The sequence below is a fragment of the Saccostrea cucullata genome, unplaced genomic scaffold, assembly GCF_032062105.1.
Source record: "Saccostrea cucullata isolate Sc308-1 unplaced genomic scaffold, CSIRO_AGI_Scuc_v1 ctg2806, whole genome shotgun sequence".
NCBI lineage: Eukaryota > Metazoa > Mollusca > Bivalvia > Ostreida > Ostreidae > Saccostrea > Saccostrea cuccullata.
The window spans coordinates 8,901-32,453 of NW_026920864.1; the positions used below are offsets into that span (position 1 = coordinate 8,901).

General features: G+C 34.5%; 1 protein-coding gene and 2 long non-coding RNA genes across 3 annotated transcripts in view; all 3 read left to right on the forward strand.

Moving 5' to 3' along the window:
- Positions 1-944: 944 nt before the first annotated feature.
- LOC134258529 (uncharacterized) lies at positions 945-2,140 on the forward strand. The gene is made up of 4 exons (XR_009990168.1): positions 945-1,056; positions 1,382-1,453; positions 1,916-1,937; positions 2,035-2,140. It is a non-coding gene; the product is annotated as an uncharacterized LOC134258529 (long non-coding RNA).
- Positions 2,141-3,885: 1,745 nt separating this feature from the next.
- LOC134258530 (uncharacterized) lies at positions 3,886-5,355 on the forward strand. Its single transcript, XR_009990169.1, has 3 exons — positions 3,886-3,948; positions 4,325-4,434; positions 5,337-5,355. It is a non-coding gene; the product is annotated as an uncharacterized LOC134258530 (long non-coding RNA).
- Positions 5,356-5,375: 20 nt separating this feature from the next.
- LOC134258524 (multiple epidermal growth factor-like domains protein 10) overlaps positions 5,376-23,553 on the forward strand; it is a 49,853-nt gene continuing 31,675 nt past the window's right edge. The window contains exons 1-11 of the mRNA XM_062741086.1: positions 5,376-5,433; positions 5,665-5,895; positions 6,546-6,797; positions 6,944-7,084; positions 7,248-7,478; positions 15,139-15,390; positions 15,488-15,628; positions 16,762-16,899; positions 21,699-21,836; positions 22,461-22,598; positions 22,878-23,015. Coding sequence (XP_062597070.1) covers positions 5,376-5,433; positions 5,665-5,895; positions 6,546-6,797; positions 6,944-7,084; positions 7,248-7,478; positions 15,139-15,390; positions 15,488-15,628; positions 16,762-16,899; positions 21,699-21,836; positions 22,461-22,598; positions 22,878-23,015 — 1,858 coding nt within the window. The remainder of the gene's footprint in view (positions 5,434-5,664; positions 5,896-6,545; positions 6,798-6,943; positions 7,085-7,247; positions 7,479-15,138; positions 15,391-15,487; positions 15,629-16,761; positions 16,900-21,698; positions 21,837-22,460; positions 22,599-22,877; positions 23,016-23,553) is intronic.

Genomic DNA, 23,553 nt, shown 5'->3' on the forward strand with positions numbered 1-23,553 from the left:
TGTTCATGTGGATACCAAGGGATGCTTTGTACTCAAAGTAAGCGATAACTTTCATTGACTTACTTAAGTTAATAACAATGTATATACTTATCATCTTGTTGGGTAAAAAATATTTGTAGATTTTTTCAATGGAAATGTACTTTATTTTTTTTATTCAAATATATAATGTAGCCTCCATAGTAGTACATGACTGTGATTACTATTTACCTAGGAATATGCTGGGTAAAAAAACGAAGTATTTCAATGCAATGAAAAAAGTATCCATAATAAGTCTAGTGTAGAGTTTGTTTAAATCACCCCACCCCACCCCTTTTTTGGTGAAGGATGTGTTTTAACCGCATATATTAATTTTTTCTACACCAAATTGATTTCTATAACCAAAGTGCTTTTATGAGCAATGTGGTCCAAAATACTATCGGTATGACATTAAGATGATCTTAATTACCTTTATTCATCTCTATACTTGCTCTATAAATATTACAGAGATTTATTTAGATATATTTTTTGTATTTTTTCATCATTTACACCTTACATGTATATTATTAATTATAAGAAAACCAGACCTGTAGCACAGATTGTGTTAGTCAAACTTGTCATCATGAATCAGGTGTCTGTTTGACGTCATTTCAGGTGAGCTGTAAATTGAGTTACAAAATATATACCAAAATACAGAAAACTGGTCTAACGATAACTTTTTTTTCTTCATCAGACATTTTCGAGTTAAATTCCTTTTTTTAAAAAAATCGTGTTATATTTATACACCTATTATGTTGAAATGGGCAAATGCATGCCAAATAAAATATTTTTCTTTGATGACGGTACAACAGCGGCATTGAGTTCTTTATTAAAAATCAATCATTGAAAACAGTCGCAGGTACTAAAAAGTAGTAAAAGTTTCTTAAAAACTCTGATTAAAATATTTCATTTTCAATTTATAGAAGAGGCCTGACACACATACCATTGATGTCACAACTATCATAATATGTGTTGTAGTCTCTCTTTTCATTGTATTCATCGGAAGTGTCTTGAACTTTCTCATCTGGAGGCGGAATGGGAGTGAGTATATTTTTTTTTTCATTCATCAGGTCTTTATGAGTGATGTGTCTTCAGATTATATTACAAGCAGAATAAAAACAACATTATGGGTATACAATGTTTATAACTGTCCATAATTATTTGTTAGATAATTAATCCTTTTATTAATTAGAGGAACGATGTAGATGTACGTGTATAAAAGAGCTGTTTGTCTATTGACTCCACAAACAGTTAATAGGTTGTTGGGTTCGACAAAACGCATGTTGCCCTGGAGTTCAGTCAATAGAATATAATATTTTAATTCATAATAAAATGCTCTGAGGATAATTTATTCATATATTTACAGATAAAGCTAAGGAAAGCAGACGAGTCGGACAAAAAATTAATTTAAACGAACTGTCAGCTGTACACCTTGCAGGTAAAATATACTCAATGTTTATAAGAGAATATTTTTTTTATAGTTTTATACTTTGTTATTGAATGTGTAATTTATTTTCAACGGAAAATGAAAATTACTCTGTTTTTACCGATCACCCAAAGCGGAAGTAAAATCACATATGTTAGAAGTGTTGAAAGTCGGCTTCCTGAAAAATCAATTTAAAGATGCAGAATTCGCAATGTAGCGGTTATCTTGAATTTAATCGATATTCTAGAATGTTATAAGGGATTTAACTAGGCTGTGTTGCCAACTAACAAGTAGGAAAACAAACGTTTTTTTTTTAATTTTTAAGAAACTGGGGCAACACTGTCTGAAATAATCAAGAACTGATATAAACAGACAGCAGACCGATAGACTATCAAAGGCCACATTTCTTCTTAATAAATTCTGGTTTTTGCACAAAAGATGTAAATTGAGATCAGTTTTTCGTTATTATTTCAGATCAAAATATCGAGAGAGATAAGTATGCAATAACATATTTTTTATCTTTACTTCATTTCTAATTATCCTTCTTATTTAAAACCATTTCATTATATTATTTTATACGAAACTGTTCACAGGACTACCTCACCTTATACAGAACTTGGTACCCTGAACAAATCTGACACTTACGAGGATCTTCACATCTGTGCTGACCGTGAAGAGAAGAATTGATAAAGTTTACGTGTAGTACACTTTAAATATAGTTTCCTTTGTTAACTTTGGTGAATTTTGCCAAGGTATCATTGCTTTGTAATATACATTTTCTAATCTTGGATGACTGATGACTGATATTGTTTCTTTCTGTAGGATAAAGTAAGGGTACTTAAAATAAAGTGATTTCAAAACTTGTTCTATGTCTAGAGGAATAAGACAAGGATAAGAATATTCTATTTCAGCCTTGCAATTTATTTTTATTTCTTGCAGAAATATTAGCTAACATTTTAGGAAATACAAGTAACGTAAACTTATTTATATCAAATAACGATGCAATAAAAGCCAGTTGATAAATGTGAAATTCTATTCATGATAAAACGTCTTTAAATCTTCATTTTGTTGACTTTCGTTCATTGAACTTACAGGATGCAAAAATAAATTAAGCTGTCATTTTACAGTGTCAAATCGATTATAATGTTTTTAGAATAACTGCGAAAAATATATAACTTTATATTTTTTGTTCTTCTTATTTAAAACAAATTGATTCTTATCGTATTTTGAAAGAAGCTGTGTTGAACGTCAATTGATAAAGCATTTACTGTATGTTAATTTATGTAAGTGAAACAGAAGTTTATAATTATAATAGTCTACATATTAAATAATATGGAATAGCACGTTGAAATTTTATCTTCTGATGATCCCATGTAGCTATATTTGTGTTGTTTAATTCATCGTTTAATAAATAATGTTAAAAATTAAAAGTGTGTTTGATCAAGAAGTTTAAAAAAAATAGAAAATAGTATTGTTACGTCTTGATGAATAGCAATAAACTAATTTCTGGCTTTATTTCAGGAAAAGGGTAAATATAATTTTCCTGTAGAATATTAAATTGCAAGAACAGTCCTATAAAATATACCTGCAATGACAACGCAAAATCGGAAACTTTGTTAAAAATATCAAGTTTTACTGTAATTGGCACAATCCAGGAGACTCGATTAAAATATTTCAATGTTGGGTACAAGAGAATACCGTATAAGCAGAATTTCTAGCGAGGATTTATTTTCGGCATTAGCGAGGATTATGAGATTGCTAAATTTGAATATCGCTAAACATTAATTGCGTTTTATTTATATTAAGTTCTTACGAGAGCATTTTAAAATCGCTAAAATAACATCTCATTGAAAATAAAATACCAGTTTTAAGGACTAATAACTAACTTTGCGACTCGCTAAATTTACCACTTATACGGTATGATAAATCGAAATATGAAAAAAAAATGAAAAAGTATATAACATAAACAATGATAAATCATAATTTAATCATATATTGAAGGTCTTTTGAAATTTTTACTTCAATGCTTCTCTCTGCTGGATTTTAATAAACTAGTTCTGAATAGTTTAATAAAATGTATCAATTTTTCGAAAAGTATAAAATGCGTTTTTACCTGCGAATAATATTTTCAGAAACATATTTCCATTAGTTGTTATTTGATTTTTATTATTTATTAAAGTCTAGGACTGTAATATTAATTTTTACTTTGTACACTTATTTCTCTTTTTTAATGCTATTTGTAAAATATGAAAACGTCTTGTAAATATATCTTTGTGTTATATTTTTCCTTAATACGAAAGATTGATAATTTTGTTGATAAATGGAGGTCACATACTGATAATATTAATTTTAAAAATCTTCATTGCACACCTTGCATTATTTGTTAAACACACACAGAGATATGATATCTCCCTATTTTTTTTATCTATACTTCCTCGTCTCTACTTAAACAAAGTTATCGGGATATCTGTGTGTGACTTCTATCATTGATGTAACTGCATTATAAGGTAAAATCCAAAACATTTCTGTTTACTATTACATAAGCATTTCTATCCACAAATTTAACTGAATTGAAATCTAAGTGCGGATTTATAACAAATATTAAGAACTTTATCACATCACATGTTCCTGAAGGCATATCAATGTAACAAAAAGCAGTATGTCCTCTTCGAATTTTAACCAATTATGAAGTCAATTTCTTGAGAGAACGTTTGGTTATTGTATTATTTCATATAATGAATTAACCTCTCAGCGACATTGCAGAGTAGTTCTCTTGTTGAAATACATACTTTCTTTTTCTTGGTTTTGTCTCCCCGACCTGGGGGTCATGATTTTAATAATTTAAAATCTTCACCACCCCAGATGCTTCCACTTTTATTCCAGCTTTTCTGGCCCAATGGATATTGAGAAGAAGTTGAAAATGCGAACAGTTTACAGACGGACGGCAACTACGAAGGTATAATCGGGAAAGCTCACTTCAGCTTTCATCTAAGGTGAGATAAAAATATACAGCTCAATTTGAAAGATCACACATGAAGAAGCGTGTCCCTCCTTTTTTAGAATAGAGGGTTTGGCATACTGTAGAAGTACTTTTTCCCCGTTGTATTAATTTATGCTATTTACGCGGTCACAACTTTTTCGCGGAAATTTGTCCAAGCATACTTTAAATATAAGGCATATAAAGTGACAGTCTACTAGGAAATCTGCGTAATTTTCTAAAACTGGATTAAACAGAAATTGACATTCCGTGGAATTATGACCCCGTGGAAAAAAAGTACGTCTACAGTATTTCATTATCAAATCGTAAGGGGTCACATTATCCTGCTTATTACAAAGATAGTGCCCTCATAAGCTAGCATAATTTCATATTCCTGATCGCTGCACTGCGTGGATATTGTTTTGAAGATCTCATTAACATCAAATATACCACAAATGACAAATGAAATTTTCACACGTCATCTTTTCATAAAATCAAACATGAAAATATTTTGGATTCGGCCTGTCGAAGAAATTTCTTCATTAATAATAGTTCAGGGTTTGCATTCAAAGTAATGAAAAGTAATAATTATAATACAGAAATAGATGAGATACATAACATTTGTGCGCTTGAAGAATAGATTTAAAATATGACCTAAAAATCATCCACAATCAAATTTAATATGAATTGATCCACTGAAATTCATATGATAAACCTGTAGAACAATTCACACGTTGAGTTATTTATTTTTAAGGAATGAATAGAAAAATCGGTTGCTCCTGAACTACAGAAATGGTATATTTCTCTCCCAAAGCTAAAAAGCATGAAAAGTCTGTACCTACAAATGAATTTGCTTTAATAATATATTATCTAAACCGTCGCAATTTTAAAGAATGATGTATGTGTTTTATTTTGCAGGCATTTGTTGTCAATATACATGTAGAGTATTTTGGTGCCATGAGGATGTTCAGAATTGCCCTGTTTTTCTCATGTATGGCATATACTTTTGCGATTGGTAAGAGGAAAACAATGGGAGATAACCGATTCTATTAGTCAATTTCATTGAATCGCCTTTTTATCTAGGGTACTTTCTCACTGAGAAGGAAATAACTTTAAGGAAATTATCTTTGCAAAATACCAGTGTTACCGACCTCAGAATAGAAAATTTCTTCATAAATTTAACCATGACGCTTTTTTGTAACCTTAACGGTTCAGATTTATTTTAATTTTACATTTTTTTTTCAAGAAAATTTAGCTTTAAATAAACCAGCATGGCAGGCGCACAACTGGTCCGGTAAGGAAACAGAATGGGGAGCATGGAAGGCAGTGGATGGACAATATTCTAACCGTGCTGCAGGTGGAAACCAGTGTACGATATCAGCAGATGGACAACAGATAGCCGAATGGAGGGTAGATCTTGGGAGAATTGTCAGCATTAGTTATATCGACATCTGTTACAGGACTGATAATGTTCGTAGTATGTACACCGTAAAAAAATTCAATAGAAACAGAAGAATTGCAGTGATGGAAATGGCTAAGCGCCTATAATTCTTTTTGAATTATAATTTCCTTTTCAATTCGTCTTTGTACCATCTATTACTATGAGATCAGTTACCTTTTGGGAAAAAATTACTTTGCTTACATAGTGTCTAAATAATGTAAGTAGCTTTTCAATCATATATTCAATTTACATATTACAAGTAAAAGATGATATTGAAAACATGACAAAGAGTATGTTCCCAAAATATTTACATCCATGAATGAATATTTCAAAAAAATTATTAAGAAATCTGAAATACTTCATGAGTTGTTATTTTCTTTTTTTTAAAAAAAACTTGAATGTAATCAGTAAATGTATTTTCTACATGTATTAATTATGTCTCAGATTAAAATAAGTTAAAAAGCTCTGAATGAAATATTTTTGAAATTATCGATTAACTATTTACAAAAAACGGTGTTTCAAACACAATATACTTTGTGTTTCTTGGAAAGAATACTAGCATTAGATTTACCTCACACCTCATACAATTGTTGTATCTTAAAGTTAGCATATTCTTTAATTCAATATCCATATATTTTATAACTTCCATGTCATTAATCGCTGATCTGTAGATTGTACCTTTTCAGGTCCCGGTGCGTTTTATGATCGTTTTGCCGGCTTTTACCTCTACGTCTCCAATACTACATCGAAGGAGAACGGAAAGAGATGTTTCCACGAATTGCAAAATGTGAACGGTACGCCATCGGAAGACCAGAGAATCAATTGTTCTGTGTATGGAAGATTTGTCATTTACTTCAACCAGCGAATCCAAGGCTTTCACTATCCTTCCTACTATTCTCAGTATGCATACAATGAATTGTGCGAAGTGAAAGTATTTGGTAAGTTCTGTTTTATAACACACAGTGTTTCAGTATACACTACAGACTTATCTTTTACACTGCCTGGCTCTATTTTACAATTTGTAATTTTGTATTTTGGACAATACACAAGGTATATTGATTGATTAACCTCGCTTTTTAAAAAGGCTGCCCTGTTACTGGATATTATGGAGAGAATTGTACCAAAACCTGTCCACGGAACTGTCAGGGACAGCAGTGTGACGCCAATACTGGAAATTGTCTGAATGGTTGTATAGAAGGATTTAAAGGCCCACACTGTAGTTATTGTAAGTGTATTCATTTTAATCGAAAACTTTATTTTAAAATTACTTTTATTTATTCGGGAAAAAAGCCCTTTGATGACTGACTTTTTTAAACATTCTCATATCCCGAATGTTAAATTCCATAAAAAAGTTTATGTTTATTAATTATTCATCCTTTGATCAAAAGTTAATCTTGCACTACGGAAACCAGCCTGGCAAGAAAACGATTATCCCCATCATTCTTTAGTATGGGGAGCAGCAAAGGCTGTAGATGGGAAATATACCGACCGCTCAGCATTGGGATACCAGTGCACAATATCAGCAGATGGAAAACGAACAGCAACATGGAGAGTGGATCTGCAGGGTTTGTTTAGTATCAGTCATATCCACATCTACTACAGAACTGGGAATAGTCCTAGTAAGTATTCAGTATTGTCAATGATTGGGTGATGAAAGTGTTCTTTCATAGAAAACTAAGCGTATGTACTGTTTAAAATCAACTTTTTTTTCACTTTATTTATAAATTTTAACAACACTGAGAAATAACATGTACAATTTGAAAAATCTAATGACAATTTTATAAATTTGTTTTTTAAATCGGTTTTTAGAAGACAGGTAGATTGACGTCGTAATAGTGTTTCGATGCTAGGGTAAACTGAAGCTCTTAAAAGAAAAAGTATTATATGTGAATATATGCTCTTTAAAAGTAAAACATAGAAATTAGCAAATCTCCCGATGATTTTCATTATTGTTTATGTGAATCATTTGAATCTGTCATATTTTGTAGTATGCTATAAAACAGGAACATTCGTTAATTTTGAAATGTTTCCTGTGGAAACAAGATCGTAAAATTTTCAGTTTCTAAGATATTATTTACAATATGGTAATACTCATCATATATTATAACCTGAGCAAAAAGGTTATTGTAATATTTGTAAAATTTGCACATAAATGACACTGTCCAGTATTTCCCTTCACTACATGTAAATGCGTTGGGACGTGGAGACCGGTTCTTCGGATGAGACCGTATAAACTGATGTCCTGTGTTGCAGTAGATGCTGGCATGAAAAAGATCCCTCCCTGTTCAATGGCCTTAAGTGCCGAATATAGGACAAAATTGCAGCTCTCCGCCGGCAAGTGGTGACGTCTCCATATGAGTGAAAAATTCTCGAGAGGGGCGTTAAACAATACACAATCAATCAATCAATACTACAGTTAATGTACCATGTATTTTAGGACGATCCTTTGAAAATTCCTGGGAGGTAGATTGCCCCCCAAACTTGTGTATTTGTGCATTGAATCTATAAACCGAGGCCCCGTGTCACAGCAGGTGTGGCACGATAAAGATCCCTCCCTGCTGAAAGGCCGTAAGTGCCGAGCATAGGCCTAAATTGGCAGCCCTTCACCGGCAATGGTGACGTCTCCATATATCAGTGAAATATTCTGGAGAGGGACGTTAAACAGAATACAATCAATCTATCAAGAAACGTTACATCTGTTATTAAACTTTAGATTTTTTCTTACTTAGTTTTCTCACAATAAACCCCCAGTTGTCTCCCTTCAATCTGTTAGAGTACGCAAATATAAATTTCTTGTAGATAAAGTAAAGCTTATAGTGGGAAAAAACTCATTTCACCACTGAAAGCGAATTTAAACTGTAAACCAACTTTCATTCGCGTGCGAGAAATTTCTGCGAGGTTCGCGAGAGCCTCGTCATCGCGAATATTTCTCGCCGCGATCCTTAAAGTCTCTCTGTCTGTTATCAAAAGATCTTAAAAGGCTTGATTGCGAAAATATGAGGGGTGTTAGAAAAGTTCGCGGACAAGTTCTATTGTGAGCGCGCTATTTCCACGAAACCAGTCAAACTTTCCAGATAAAATCTTAACCATTTTTCCAATTAATATACAAGAATTTGTTTCTCTCTGGTGATTATTAAAAATTAAAAATTTGCGTCACGGAGCATGCTACATTTTGGCAAGTTTATATCACAAAGACTCTTTATTTAAAATTAAAAATTGCACAATTTTAGCGCAAAGGGATTAATGATATTTTTCCTGCCGCTAAAGCATACAGGAAACGTCACTGGGAGAAATTTTGAACTAAATTGGATGGTATATGACTGTATTATAGCCGAATATAAATGATCAACGCGTAAAAGCACAGAATAAATAAATTGCTAGATTCTCATTCGAGTTTTTTTTTTAAAAATGGAGGCGGGCGGGCGGCTTTTATTTTATATTTTTTATTTTTTCAATTTTGCAGATTTTTTTATTGACCTGGTCAATCGGTGTAATTATATCTAGAATACCTGAATAAAAGTCATAGTAAAGGTTCAATTACCTCTTACTTCACATCATCGCTAATCTTTTTTACCAATGACCCTTGTTTAAAGTATATACGCTTGTATTTCAGTAATATTACCATCTTTTCAGCTGTCAAAATCATGTCGACTTTCGCGGGATTTAAAACGAAAGAAGAATGGTAGATGAATACCGATACCGATCAGAATTAAGACGACGAAAAACAGAAATTTAAAAAAATAGAGGCGGGGGTATAAAATCGGGGCGGGCGGGGATGAGAATCTAGGAATATTTTTATTATGGCCAAATCGGAACGTCATTGAGCGTCACGGAGCACTGCACTACGAAAAAATTATTTGTGCAGACAGGAACATGTCTAAAAAGAGATTAAAATGTCAAAGATGCTGCTGGGAATTCTCTACACATACAAAGAACAAGTTTTCAAATGATTGTAGCTTCATAAGAATGGAGGGAGTAACATTTTGAATGATTAACTCCTTCGATACTCCATCGATACTTCAATACACCCATATCACATGGACGTTGCGTTGCGCCTATATGGTTTTGCAAAGCTTCCATACCTTATCGATTAACTGCATAGACTTTTTTTTTATTTTTTAAGATTTCAATGATATCCGAATTAATACAAAAGACATTATAGTAGAAAAGTAACATGTCTTGATATAGAAATCCAATTTTAAAATAGAAAAAAGATCTGAAGAAATGCAAGATTTATAGAACTGCGACAAAGCTTAACAGGTTGAAATCTGGTTGTCACGTCTGTTGTGTATTGGAACACACTTGACCAGTAATGAAGAAAACACGTGTGTATCGCAGAAACTACTTTTTAATTGAATTAACATGTAACAGTGAGAACCAATAACATACACATAACAAAGTTCCGGAATACATGGACACAACATTCCTCCCTCTTAAGTTTTGAAGTAAGATTTACCCCTTTACATTAATTTCTGTGCCTTGCTGGTACATAATGTAATTCGCGGAAACATATTACATACAAATGTAAACTATACATTTAAGAACAAAGCATTAATAGCAACATATGTACAAAACTTTTGTTTCCTTGTGATACCATGAGGATTATTATGCCTCAGTCTGCACTAGTATCACATTTCACTTCAAACATAATCAGCAAGATGTTTGGGCGGTTTCCTGACACGACTCGGATATCTTGGTTCAGGGACAGCTTGAGTAGATGGCATGGCACGGTCGTCATTGGATGGATGCGAAGGACGTGGTTCTGCATTGGACGCGGGCGAGCTCTGTTTCGCGATGTTTGACTTTACTGGTTGTTGACTCACAGCTGTGTTATTGTTGCTAGGTTGAATATGTAAGTCCTCCTGAAATGGCACATTTGAAGAACGCAACTGATCAGCGTGTCGTCTCCATGTGACTCCTGGTGTTACTTCTACAGAATATGATACAGGTCCAGTCTGAGCTGTCACAGTTCCGGAAGTCCACTGAGAATGATCCTTTCGGTAGTCACGAACAGCAACAGAATCTCCTGGTTCGAATTTACGTAACACACTTTTTCTTCTTTCGCGCACTTCACACTGTTTCTCCTCTACTTTCCTCCTGACATCTGGTTTCATAAGATCTAAACGAGATGGTAAGTTTCTGCCCATGAATAGTTTTGCTGGACTTTCATTTGTTGTGCACTGTGGAGCATTACGGTAAGCCATAGGAAAATTGCTGAGTTTCTTCACCATGCTACCACTTTCCTTTTTACTCGACTTGAGACTCATCTTGAATGACTGCACAAATCTTTCTGCTAAACCGTTAGTACTGGGGTGATAGGGTGCTGAGGTTATGTGTTTTATACCGTTTCCTCTAGTAAAATTCGCAAACTCTTCTGATGTGAATTGAGGTCCATTGTCACTTACAATTTGTGATGGTAAGCCATTACGTGCAAAAACGGTACGTAATACATCTATGGTCTGGGAAGATGTGGTAGTTTTCATAGGTATCACCTCTGGCCACTTAGAGTAAGCGTCAACAATAATTAAGAACATTGAATTGAGAAACGGACCCGCAAAATCGATATGGATCCTTTCCCATGGTCTAGACGGCCATTTCCAGGGGTGAATAGGTGCGGCTGGTGGTGCATGCTTTACTGCCTGACATCCAGCACAGCTCTTTGTCAAAAGTTCTATATCCCGATCTATCCCTGGCCACCAAGCATGACTTCTTGCTAAGGTTTTCATTTTAACAACACCAATGTGACCTTGATGTAGCTCATCCAAAACTTGACTTCGCAGTGACGGCGGAATCACAACACGTATTCACCATAATAGACAGTTCTGGTGAATAGTAAGTTCACTACGGCGCGTAAAGTATGGATCCATCTCCTTCGATTCTGAATTTGCAGACCAACCTCTGGACACATTATCGTAAACTTTCGACAAGAGGTAATCATGCCTTGTTTCACGCTGGATTGCTTCAGGTTTGATAGGTAGATGTTCCAGTTGACTGACATGCAACATTTCCACTTCCGTTTCCTCTTCTTTGTCCACTGATCTGTTACCCTCACACGTGACAGGTAAGCGGGACAAGCTGTCAGCATTTCCATGTTTCTTTGTATTTCTGTAGATTATATCATAGCTGTAGCCAGCCAGGAACAGTGCGTACCTCTGCAACCTAGCTGCTGTTGTGTTTGCGATCCACTTCTTTGGACCAAATATAGAGATTAGTGGTTCGTGGTCTGTAATGAGATGAAAACTTCTTCCATAAACATAAGTGTTGAAACGTTTTACTCCCCAGATAATTCCTAGAGCTTCCTTCTCTATCTGTGAGTAGTTTTTCTCAGATGTGCTGAGTGAACGTGACGCATAAGCAATTGGTCTCTCTTCACCATTGGGCATAATGTGACTCAAAACAGCTTCAAGGCCATAAGGAGAGGCGTCTGTCGCAAGACATAAGGGGGGTAAGTTTGGATCATAATGGGTAAGTACTTCATCTGATGTTATGAGCTTTTTAACTGTCTTGAAAGCCTCCTCACAGTCTTTTGTCCAACACCACTTGCGGTCCTTTTCCAGTAAGTTGTACAGTGGGTGAAGCACTGTAGATAAATTGGGAATGAAACGTGCATAGTAGTTCACAATCCTTAAGAAGGAACGAAGCTCGGACACATTAGTAGGTTGTGGTGCATTTACAATAGCTTCTATCTTCTTCTGTGTCTTTTGTAAACCATGACGGTCAATTTCATGCCTACAGAAAGATACTTTATCCTTGAAAAATTGGCACTTGTCCAAATTTACTCTGAGTCCATATTCTGCCAATCTGCCAAGCACAGCATCTAAATTTCGTAAATGCTCTGCTTCATCTTTGCCCGTGATGATCATATCGTCGATGATACACTTCACTCCAGGAAGTCCTTGAAGCACCATATCCATCGAACGCTGCCAAATTGCTGGCGCAGACGCAACACCATACACTAGGCGATTGTAACGATATAAGCCTTTCTCTGTGTTTATCGTAAGTAAGGGACGGGAATCTTCTTCTACCTCCATCTGTAGGTAAGCATGTTTTAAATCCACTACTGAGAATTGTTGTCCTCCAGACAGAGCAGCAAATATATCTTCAATTCTTGGAAGAGGGTACTGGTCAACTTCTAATACTGGGTTAAGAGTCACTTTGAAATCTCCGCACACACGAACTGAACCATCCTTCTTACTGACTGGTACAATCGGCGTAGCCCATTCACTAAAGTTGCACTTCTCCAGTACACCATCTTTCACCAACTTCTCTAGTTCTACCTCAACTTTAGGTTTAAGTGCATAAGGTACCTGTCTGGCTTGACGAACTTGGGTTTTGCATCAGGTTTAACTGTCAACTTGGCCTTGATTCCTTTTAAGGTTCCCCAATCATCATTGAATACACTCGAATGTTTATCTAACACAGTTTTGAGATTTTTCTCTGCTTTGCATGTTGCAAGCGCTTTTATTTCTTGCCAGTTCAGTGTAATCTGTCTCAGCCAATCTCGACCAAACAGTGTAACTCCAGCTTCCTTCACAACATACAGATTAAGGTCCTTGCGTTGGTCCTGGTATCTCACACTGACTTCTGCGACACCCGCAGGTTTTATTCTTTCTCCTGTGTAAGTCTTTAACAGAATGTCACTGGGATTCATCTTGACGTTTGGAAATTTCTCCTTGAATATTTTCTCGGGAATAACAGATACTGCAGCTCCTGTATCCAATTCCATTTCCAGACTAACACTGTTTACTATGGGTGTGATCCTTATCACATCATCTGATCTTCTCATGGAGTTAATATCCATCTCTAAAGTCTTGATGTAGATCTCATCACTATCTGAACTGTCATTTTGATTTATCATGTGAACACTCATCTTATTTTTTCTTCTGGCTGCGACATGCATGTTTAGAGTGACCCTTCTTGTGACACTTGAAACACTCCTTGTCTCTGTAATAACAACTTTGTGGGTTGTGGTCACCATTGCACCGGAAACATGATTTTCCTCCCTTGGGCGTATATTTCCCTGATGTTCCACCATATCCGTGAGACTTCTTTTTAGTATGTAGTTTATGTACACTTGCACTAGGACTGTGCTTAGACTGTAGTTCTGTAGCATCCCTGGCTGCTGTCTCCATAGCAACAGCTATATCTGTAGCGGACGTAAAGGTTAGTTCAGCCTCGGATAAAAGTTTCTTTTGTATATGCTCATTGCGTAAGCCATAAACAAGTCTGTCTCGTAACATATCATCCAGAATAAACAATGTTCAGTTAACTTCCTCAGTGCAGCTACATAATCAAGAATAGTCTTACCTTCTGCTTGCTCCCTCTTATGAAAGCGAAAACGTTCAGCTATGACAAGAGGTTTTGGACACAGATGCTTTCGTAATGTCGCTACTAGGTCGCCATACGATACTTCTGAAGGTTTCTTGGGTCTCGTGAGCCCTCGCAGCAGTGAATAAGTGTTTCCACCAATCAGTGTAAGTAAAACGGGTACTTTCTTCTCTGATTTAACTTCATTACAAATAAAATATTGTTCAAGGCGTTCATGATATGAATCCCATGATTCAACTGCACTATCAAATGGTTCCAATCGGCCTATTTTCCCTGCCATTACTGTGAAAGCACGTGGACCGGTACACAGAACAAATTCGGTACACAATCCGAACAGTTACTTGCACAAATTCGACTAAATCAGAATGTCACACTCACCGACACAGTTTATCCGAGTAACTCATACATTTATGCGTAGGCTTGAACACATTCCTCGTCGCCAATGTTGTGTATTGGAACACACTTGACCAGTAATGAAGAAAACACGTGTGTATCGCAGGAACTACTTTTTAATTGAATTAACATGTAACAGTGAGAACCAATAACATACACATAACAAAGTTCCGGAATACATGGACACAACAACGTCGCTTATGTCAAGTGATTGCTCCGTGAATTCCATGAACCCATGGTAAAAATGGTTGTAAAATTTCAAGATTTTATTATATGGACCTGATTTTTTACATACCAATACACAAAATGTAGGAATTTATTCAGACACAAGTGTTACTTCACACTACAAAATAGATTTTCCGTAATTCAATGTGTCCGCGAACTTTTCTAACAACTCTCGTATATCGCCACGAACTGCTTTACAAATGGTAAATCTTGAAATAAAGTCGTCGCGCATAAAAGTTGGTTTACAGTAGACATTTTTGTCTCAAAAGCAAATTGTGAAATTAAGAAGTAAATTGACGAGAAAAAATCACTCCATTAGACATTTTTATTTAGGCCCTGGTGCATTCTATCAGCGTTTTGCCGGGTTTTTCGTCTACATTTCAAACGATACCTCGAAGGACAACGGTGTTCTATGTTTTCATGAAAAACAAAATATCAGTGGTTCACCCATAGAGAATCAGACCTTGAGCTGTCCATTTGACGGACGTTATGTGATATACTACAACGAGAGGAGAGCGGGCGTACACTATCCAGAATATTACTCCACATTTGCTTCGAATGACTTATGTGAATTTGAAGTTTATGGTGAGTTTTCTGTTCCTGATAAGGATTTACTACATGAATGTTATTAAAAAGAAATAAAACAGTGATATGAAATTTTTTATCAATTTTATTTAAACAGGATGTCCTAATTCTACACACTACGGAAAGTATTGTGACCAAATGTGTTCGGACAGTTGTCTTGGACAGAGGTGTAATTTCTTAACAGGGAACTGTCTCATGGGATGTTCAAGGGGACATAAGGGACCTCAATGTAGACAAAGTAAGTGGCAAATTAATATGCAGTTTTATTTTTATGTAGGTAATAAATATTTTAAGTTTTAAGCAGAAACAGATGCAAAACCCTAGTTATACATTGTAGTATATATAAGTTATTAACTGACTAATTTATTTGAAAGTTAATACTTTTTATTAAAACCTTAACCAAATAAATGTAATTAAATATATGTATGTGTACATTGTGTTTGTCAATTTGTTTTAACTTTCTGCATCGCATGTATCTACTGATAAGTTGTGTTATACACATCAGAGTAAACAATTACTCAAAGATTGAGAGTGTTTTTTTCCTTAAGGTAGGATTTTTCTCTGGTTTCTGACAAGATGGGATAATCAAAGTACATTTGTCAATATGTCTTGTATATTTAGATTTTGAAATTTAAAAGACCATATTTTTCTTTCCTCATCACAATTATACAGCTTTCAATAGAAATGGTAAATGGCGTTTGAAAACTAGCAGGGACTAAATTTTTGGCGGAATGGTGGCGTATGAAAATATCTCCTTTTTTGCCTCTCAAAATTATTATAGAACATTGAATTTAGTTATTATTTTTACGCAATCAAAGACTAGACGAAATGTTTAAATGTAAGTTAAATTATTAATTGGGACTAAAGTTTCAAAATATATCAAATAAATAAGATTTTTCACGCATACTAGAACTATGTTGGCTTTTAAATGCTTCAAATCTAAGTACAGATTGGGGCCAAAAATCTGTAAAAAGTATTATTTCTCTCTAAGTAAACGATCAAAACTTTTAGTTTTTGTATCATTTTGTACCTTTCTGTGACAACTTTACTATATGTGAAAATTAGAAAAAGTTAAATATAAGAAGCAAATAATAATAACTAATAAATCCTAAAATTTTAAGAAAAGTAGAGGAAATTCGGATATTTTTATTCTTAATGTCCAGGTTAAAGGTAATGACCTTGATCTTACCTTTCCTCTAATATTAAATGGGTAATTTTAATCTCACTGATACTATCACTTAGTGATATTGTCCTCTTCATTCTGTGAAAATTTCATTAATTTTTAAATACAAGAAATGTGAGAAGAATCCTACCTTAAACGCGGATCTAATAAGTACAATACAATTTTATCATTCTATAATTATGTAAAAGAATGTGACGGTGGAATGTTTGGAGGATCCTGCAGTCAGAAATGTGGTCATTGTTATGGTAAAACACAGTGTCATCATATCAACGGTTCATGTCTAGGAGGGTGTTCTGCCGGATATATTGGATCTCTTTGCAACAAACGTAAGAAAAACTATACCTTCAATGTTTAATTATGTTCCCCAAACGAAGTTGGGGAACATATTGTTTTTACTCTGTTTCTTATTAAGGTCTTCCGTTTCAGACGGAAGACCTTCTAGCGATTCTACTGTTTCTTTTTATTTTTTTTTCCCCTTTTCTGGTCAGAAAGATTTCTCAGAGATGGCTGGACGGATTTTCTTGAAATTTTCAGAGATGGTAGAGAATAAAAATACGCCCAGACGTTTTCTTCATTTTTTCAAAATTCACTTCCGGTCGTCAGATATGTCCGATTTCCGCCTCTTTCAAAATTATTTTGTCTCAATCATATCTCAGAAACGGTAAGAGATTAAGACACCAAACTTACAGGGATAATAGATCGTGATTAGTAGGCGAGCCCATTTGGGTTAAGATCGACCGCCGTCACTTCCGGTCGTCACAGGAAGTGATCAAAGAAATCGAAAATTTCAACTTTTCTTTTTTGAAACTTTTTTTGCATCACATTATAGCATCTTGTTTGTAGTTTCGAAATATATCAGTCTCACCGGAAACAAAAACGACAACTTCCGGTTATAAGAGAAAAACTGCATATTTTCAGTATTTTTCTTTCCCATAAATGTTTTTTATAGATGAAGCATTTTTAATCATTTTTGGATATGTTATTTAGACTGCAAATGACTACAGTAACGTCAAATATCTTTGTAAAATTCACTTCCGGTCGCGTGATTTCCTGTCCTCAAAATGAGAAGTTATCACAGCTAGATCTCGTCAACGGTAAGAGATTAAGACATCAAACTTATAAAAGTGGTAGATCTTGATAAGTAGACCAATTCAGTTGGGATAAGATTGTCAGCCGTCACTTCCGGTCGTCACAGGAAGTGATCCAAAAAATCAAAATTTTTAACTTTTCTTTCATGAAACTTTTTTTGCATCACATTTTAACATCTTATTTGTATTTTTGAAATATATCAGTCCGACCGGAAACTAAAACGACAACTTCCGGTTTTAAGAGAAAAACTGCATATTTTCAGTATTTTTCTTTCCCATAAATATATCTTATAGATAAAGTATTTGTCATGATTTTTGGATATGTTATTTAGATTGCAAATGACTACAGTTACGTCAAATATCTTTGTAAAATTCACTTCCGGTCGGGTGATTTCCTGTCCTCAAAATGAGAAGTTATTATAGCTACATCTCGTAAATGGTAAGAGATGAAGACAACAAACTTATAGGAGTGGTACATCTTCATGAGTAGGCAAAATAATATGAGTAAAGATTGTCGGTTGTCACTTCCGGTCGTCACAGGAAGTGGTTAAATAAATCAAAAAAATTTCAACTTTTCTATTATGGAACGTTTATTGCGTCACATTATAGCATCTTTTTTGCAGTTTCAAAATATATCAGTCCCACCGGAAATAAAAACGATAACTTCCGGTTATAAGAGAAAAAATATATGATTTGAGTACTTTCTTTCTAATATATATTTTTTATAGATGAAGTGTTTGCAACGGTTTTTGGTTATGTTATTTAGACTGCAAATGTCTACAGTAACATCAACTATCTATGTAAAATTTACTTCCGGTCGCGTGATTTCCTGTCCTAAAAATGAGAAGTTATCATAGCTAGATCTCGTAAACGGTAAGAGATTAAGACACCAAATTTATAGGAATGGTAGATCTTGATGAGTAGGCAAATCTATTTGGGTAAACATCGTCCGCCGTCACTTCCGGTTACCACAGGAAGTGATCAAATTAATCAAAAGTTTCAACTTTTCTTTATGGAATCTTTCGTCGTAATACATTATAGCATCTTATTTATAGTTTTGAAATATGTCAGTCCCAGTGGAAATAGAAAAGACAACTATGAGAGAAAAACTGCGTAAATTTAGTATCATACTATCCCATAGATACTTTTTATAAAAAGTGTAATAGAAATCATTTTAGGACATGTTATTCAGATTGAAATGTCTAGAGTAACTTCAAATTTCTTTTCAAAAAATGTACTTCCGGTCACTTGATTTCATTAAGTTAACATTACGAGATCTCTTAATCTGCAAGAGATCAAGACACTGAACTTACATGTATAATAAACCATAAAGATTGGGCACCAGATATAGGATAACTTGCGTCTGATGTCACTTTCAGTCGTCATAGAAAGTGATAAAAGAATTAATGAAAATGATTTTTGTAAATGTTATTAAGACTATAATTGTCTAAAGTAACGTCGAGAATCTTGGTAAGTTACACCTCCGGTCGTTTGTTTTCTTGAAATCATTTTAAATATTAGATGCCTTTTTAACATAGATAAAACCTCATTCATGCAGATAAATAGAGGAGAACGGAAGACCTTCTTTGTTGCTATAGCAACAAGAGTTTCTAGTTATTATGTTCCCCAAACGAAGTTGGGGAACATATTGTTTTTACTCTGTTTCTTATTATTATTATTATTTTTCTTCTCGGGAAAATTTTGTCCGCGAATGATCTTGTAAAGTACACATCCGATTAAGGGGAAACCTTTTTAGGGTAAGTAGGCATGTTATGTAGATTTGCGGAACGAAGGTCATTTTGCGCGCACGTGCTTGCAAGAGCGCGCACGTGCAACACGTGAAATGACCAATATACTTGAAATTGCCGTATCTTTTACATTTTTCGATGTAATGCTTTGATATTTAGAATATGTAGACATATTATAAATGTAGATAAGATGACATTGTCAAAATGCCATTTTGTGTGCACGTGCTTGCAAGAGCGCGCACGAGCAACACGTGAAATGACCGATTTAATTGATATAGACGTAAATCTTTACTGTTTTGATGAAATGCTTTGAAACTCATAATATAAGGATATAGTAGTAGCATAGACAATATGACATGGTCAAAATAGCAAGATCTCAAGCGCATGCACGTGCGCTTCGCTCTGATTGGCTGAAACTAAAGTCTCAATATCTTTCTTGGTGTTGGATGAAATCCTTTGAAATTTTGAACATAGCCATGCATTAGGATATCCTACAACATGATATATAGCAATTATCAAGAAAACACGTGCATGCACGTGTGCTGCAATCTGATTGGCTGAAACTTTAAATAGCTGTAACTCCCTTGGTTTTCAACCAAACGGGGTGGGATTTAGAACATAGATAGATGTAATGGACTTCTACAAGAAGGTATGTCACCATGCCCATGTATGCACGTACGTGCACGTGAAATGAGTAAAACCAAAAATACACTTGAATGAGCGTATTTTTTAATACTTTTGGATTAAATACTTTAATATTTAGTATATTAAAGTACATAGATTGTGTAGACAAGATGGTATGGTCATTACGCACATACATTCACATGCGCACGCGTGCAATGCTAAAATTTGAATAAACTTGGTACCCTTCTGGGTAAACGTTGTTAAAGTCTCAAATGCATAAAGTTTGTCTTATTTAATGAAGCTTACAGGGAATATGGCACCAAACGGGAGATGGGGAGCGTTTGGGGAACATCTGTAACGATCCCCGTTACAATTAGCACTAGTTATTATTATTTTTCTTCTTCTTCCTGGGTACTTTTTTGTCCGGGAGTGATCTTGTAAACTACACATCCGACTTAGGTAAAACCTTTTTAGGGTCAGTAGGTATGTTATGTAGAATTGCGGAACGAAGGTCATTTTGCGCGCACGTGCTTGCAAGAGCGTGCACGTGCACCACGTGAAATGACCGATTTAATTGATATAGGCGTAACTTTTCACATTTTTGATGAAATCCTTTGAAACTCATAATATAAGAATGTATTAGTAGCATAGACAATATGACATGGTCAAAATAGCAAGATCTCACGCGCATGCACGTGCGCTTTGCTCTGATTGGCTGAAACTAAAGTCTCAATATCTTTCTTGTTTTTTGACGAAATCCTTTGAAATTTTGAACATAGCCATACATTAGGATATCCTACAACGTGATTTATAACAATTATCATGAAAACACGTGCATGCACGTGCGTTGCAATCTGATTGGCTTAAACTTTAAATAGCTATAACTCCCTTGATTTCCAACCAAACAGGATGGGATTTGGAACATAGATAGATATAATGGACCTCTTCAAGAAGGTATGGTCACCATGCACATGCATACACGTGCATGTACATGTGCTGCAATCTCATTGGCTGAAACTTTAAACAGATATAAATCCCCTGGTTTTCAACCAAACGGGGTGGGATTTAGAACATAGATAGATGTAATGGACTTCTACGAGAAGGTATGGTCACCATGCTCATGTATGCACGTGCGTGCACGCGAAATGAGTAAAATCAAAAATACACTTGAATGAGCGTATTTTTTAATACTTTTGGATTAAATACTTTAATATTTAGTATATTAAAATATATAGATTCTGTAGACAATATGATATGGTCATTACGCACATGCATTCACACGCGCACGCGTGCAATGCTAAAATTTGAATGAACTTGGTACACTTCTGGATAAACGTTGTTAACGTCTCAAATGCAAAGAGTATGTCTTATTTAATGAAGCTTACAGGGGATATGGCACCAAAAGGGAGTTGGGGAGTGTTTGGGGAACATCTGTAACGGTCCCCGTTACAATTAGCACTAGTTAAGATCAGTATTATTTTTTCACAGTCATGTTAATAACATTTTCATTGTACTGCATGAAACGACAACTAAAGTGGTAAATACATGTGGCATATTTGATTTTCTGTGAATAGACCATGACATACACCTGTATAAAACGATACAAAAATTATAACAATTACATTTTTAAATGAGATTTACTAAATACAGAGAACTTTTTGGTAGAATGTGTGGTTGGGACATACGGATTGAAATGTAACAAAACTTGTGGACTCTGTTCTGATGGATCAAAATGTCACCATGTGAATGGTTCATGCGTAAATGGATGTTCTTCAGGATATAAAATTCCTCTCTGTATCACAGGTAACTGATTTACAGGGTTTAATTTTCACTTACATATATTTTGTTGCATTATCACACCAACTAATGATTTCATTCCTCTTTTAAGAATAAAGAGTGTTCTACTCTAAATCCTTTCATTACTTTCAAATGAAAGTACATTAAACAACAAACACACCATATGGACATAACAACGACACGCAGTAGCTTTATTTGTACAGTATACAGAACATATGCAAAGTATGAAATTACATCAATATGTATATATATACAAGTTTATGTTGGATTGAATAAATCATGATAAAATTTAAACTTTATCGTGCTCTACGTGTCGTCCTAAACTGGTATTTAAACCATTATTCACCTCTTATATAGCCTTGCTAACGAGACCGGTTCTAAAGAACCACGTGATATTCACCAGGTATTCGAATGAAAACCTTGTAATTCCAAATAAGTAATTCATTATCACACCAAGTAGAAATTGATTTCTGTATAACTCGTTCCTCAAACGAAAGAAATCATATAATACATGTACATATGATTATATTTCTTGCATTTATCAAACGTTCTGATATTCACGTGTTTACTTATTAATAATTCTTTAGGCGTGTTTAAGATATGATCATAAAAATATCAATATATTTTAAGAATGTGACCATGGATTTTTTGGCGACGCCTGTAGGGAGGCTTGCGGTCATTGTTTTAGTAACGCACCGTGTCATCATATCAGTGGTTCCTGTTTACATGGATGTTCTGCCGGATACCAGGGTCCTCTTTGTAAGAAAAGTGAGAATCAGGAATAATAAGTACACTTGCTAAAAACGAAAAAAAAGCTGTATACATGTACATGCCTGGATCATCTTCGAAATAATGTTTATTTGCTTAATTTCTCCTGTCGAATAATTGGATCACTTACATTCATGTTCTCTAACGCAATCTATGAAGCGTCAGATAATGATCATTTTCATACTGTTTAAACATTCAAGAAATCAGAAAAGCAAATTAGGCTTTCCAATGTGAAAAATTCATTATTAGAGTTGATATAAAAAAACATGCTTCTTATAGAATGTGACGGAGGAAAGTATGGATTGAAGTGTAACAAAACTTGTGGACCCTGTTCTGATGGATCACAATGTCACCATGTTAACGGATCATGTTTGAATGGATGTTCTCCGGGATATAAAAGTCCCCTCTGTATCATAGGTATTTCTTAATGATTTCTCGTCATTGGTCATTTGAAAAATTATTTTGTTAAAACAGATTCTGATTGCACACATAAGTACTCTAGAGTTGACATCAAGAAGATGCTTGAGTTTCTGATTGACAATATCTATGTGGATTTTGGAGACCAGGTATTCCAACAATCTATTGGAATTACCATGGGTACAAATTGCGCTCTGTTATTAGCAGACTTATTTTTATATTCATATGAAGCAGAATTTATGCAAAATCTTATGCGTGAAAAGAAGAAAACACTTGCTGTGGCCTTCAACTCGACATTTAGATATATCAATAATGATAATATCCATTCCTACATTGTTATGATATATCCTTGTGAGCTTGAGATAAAAGATACCACAAAGTCCGACACTTCTGCTTCATACTTGGATATTTTGCTTGAAAAAGACACTAATGGTAATCTAACAACCAAGCTATATGATAAACGTGATGACTTTAACTTTTCTATCGTCAACTTCCTTTACTTATACAGCAATTTACCTTCATTACCTGCATACAGAGT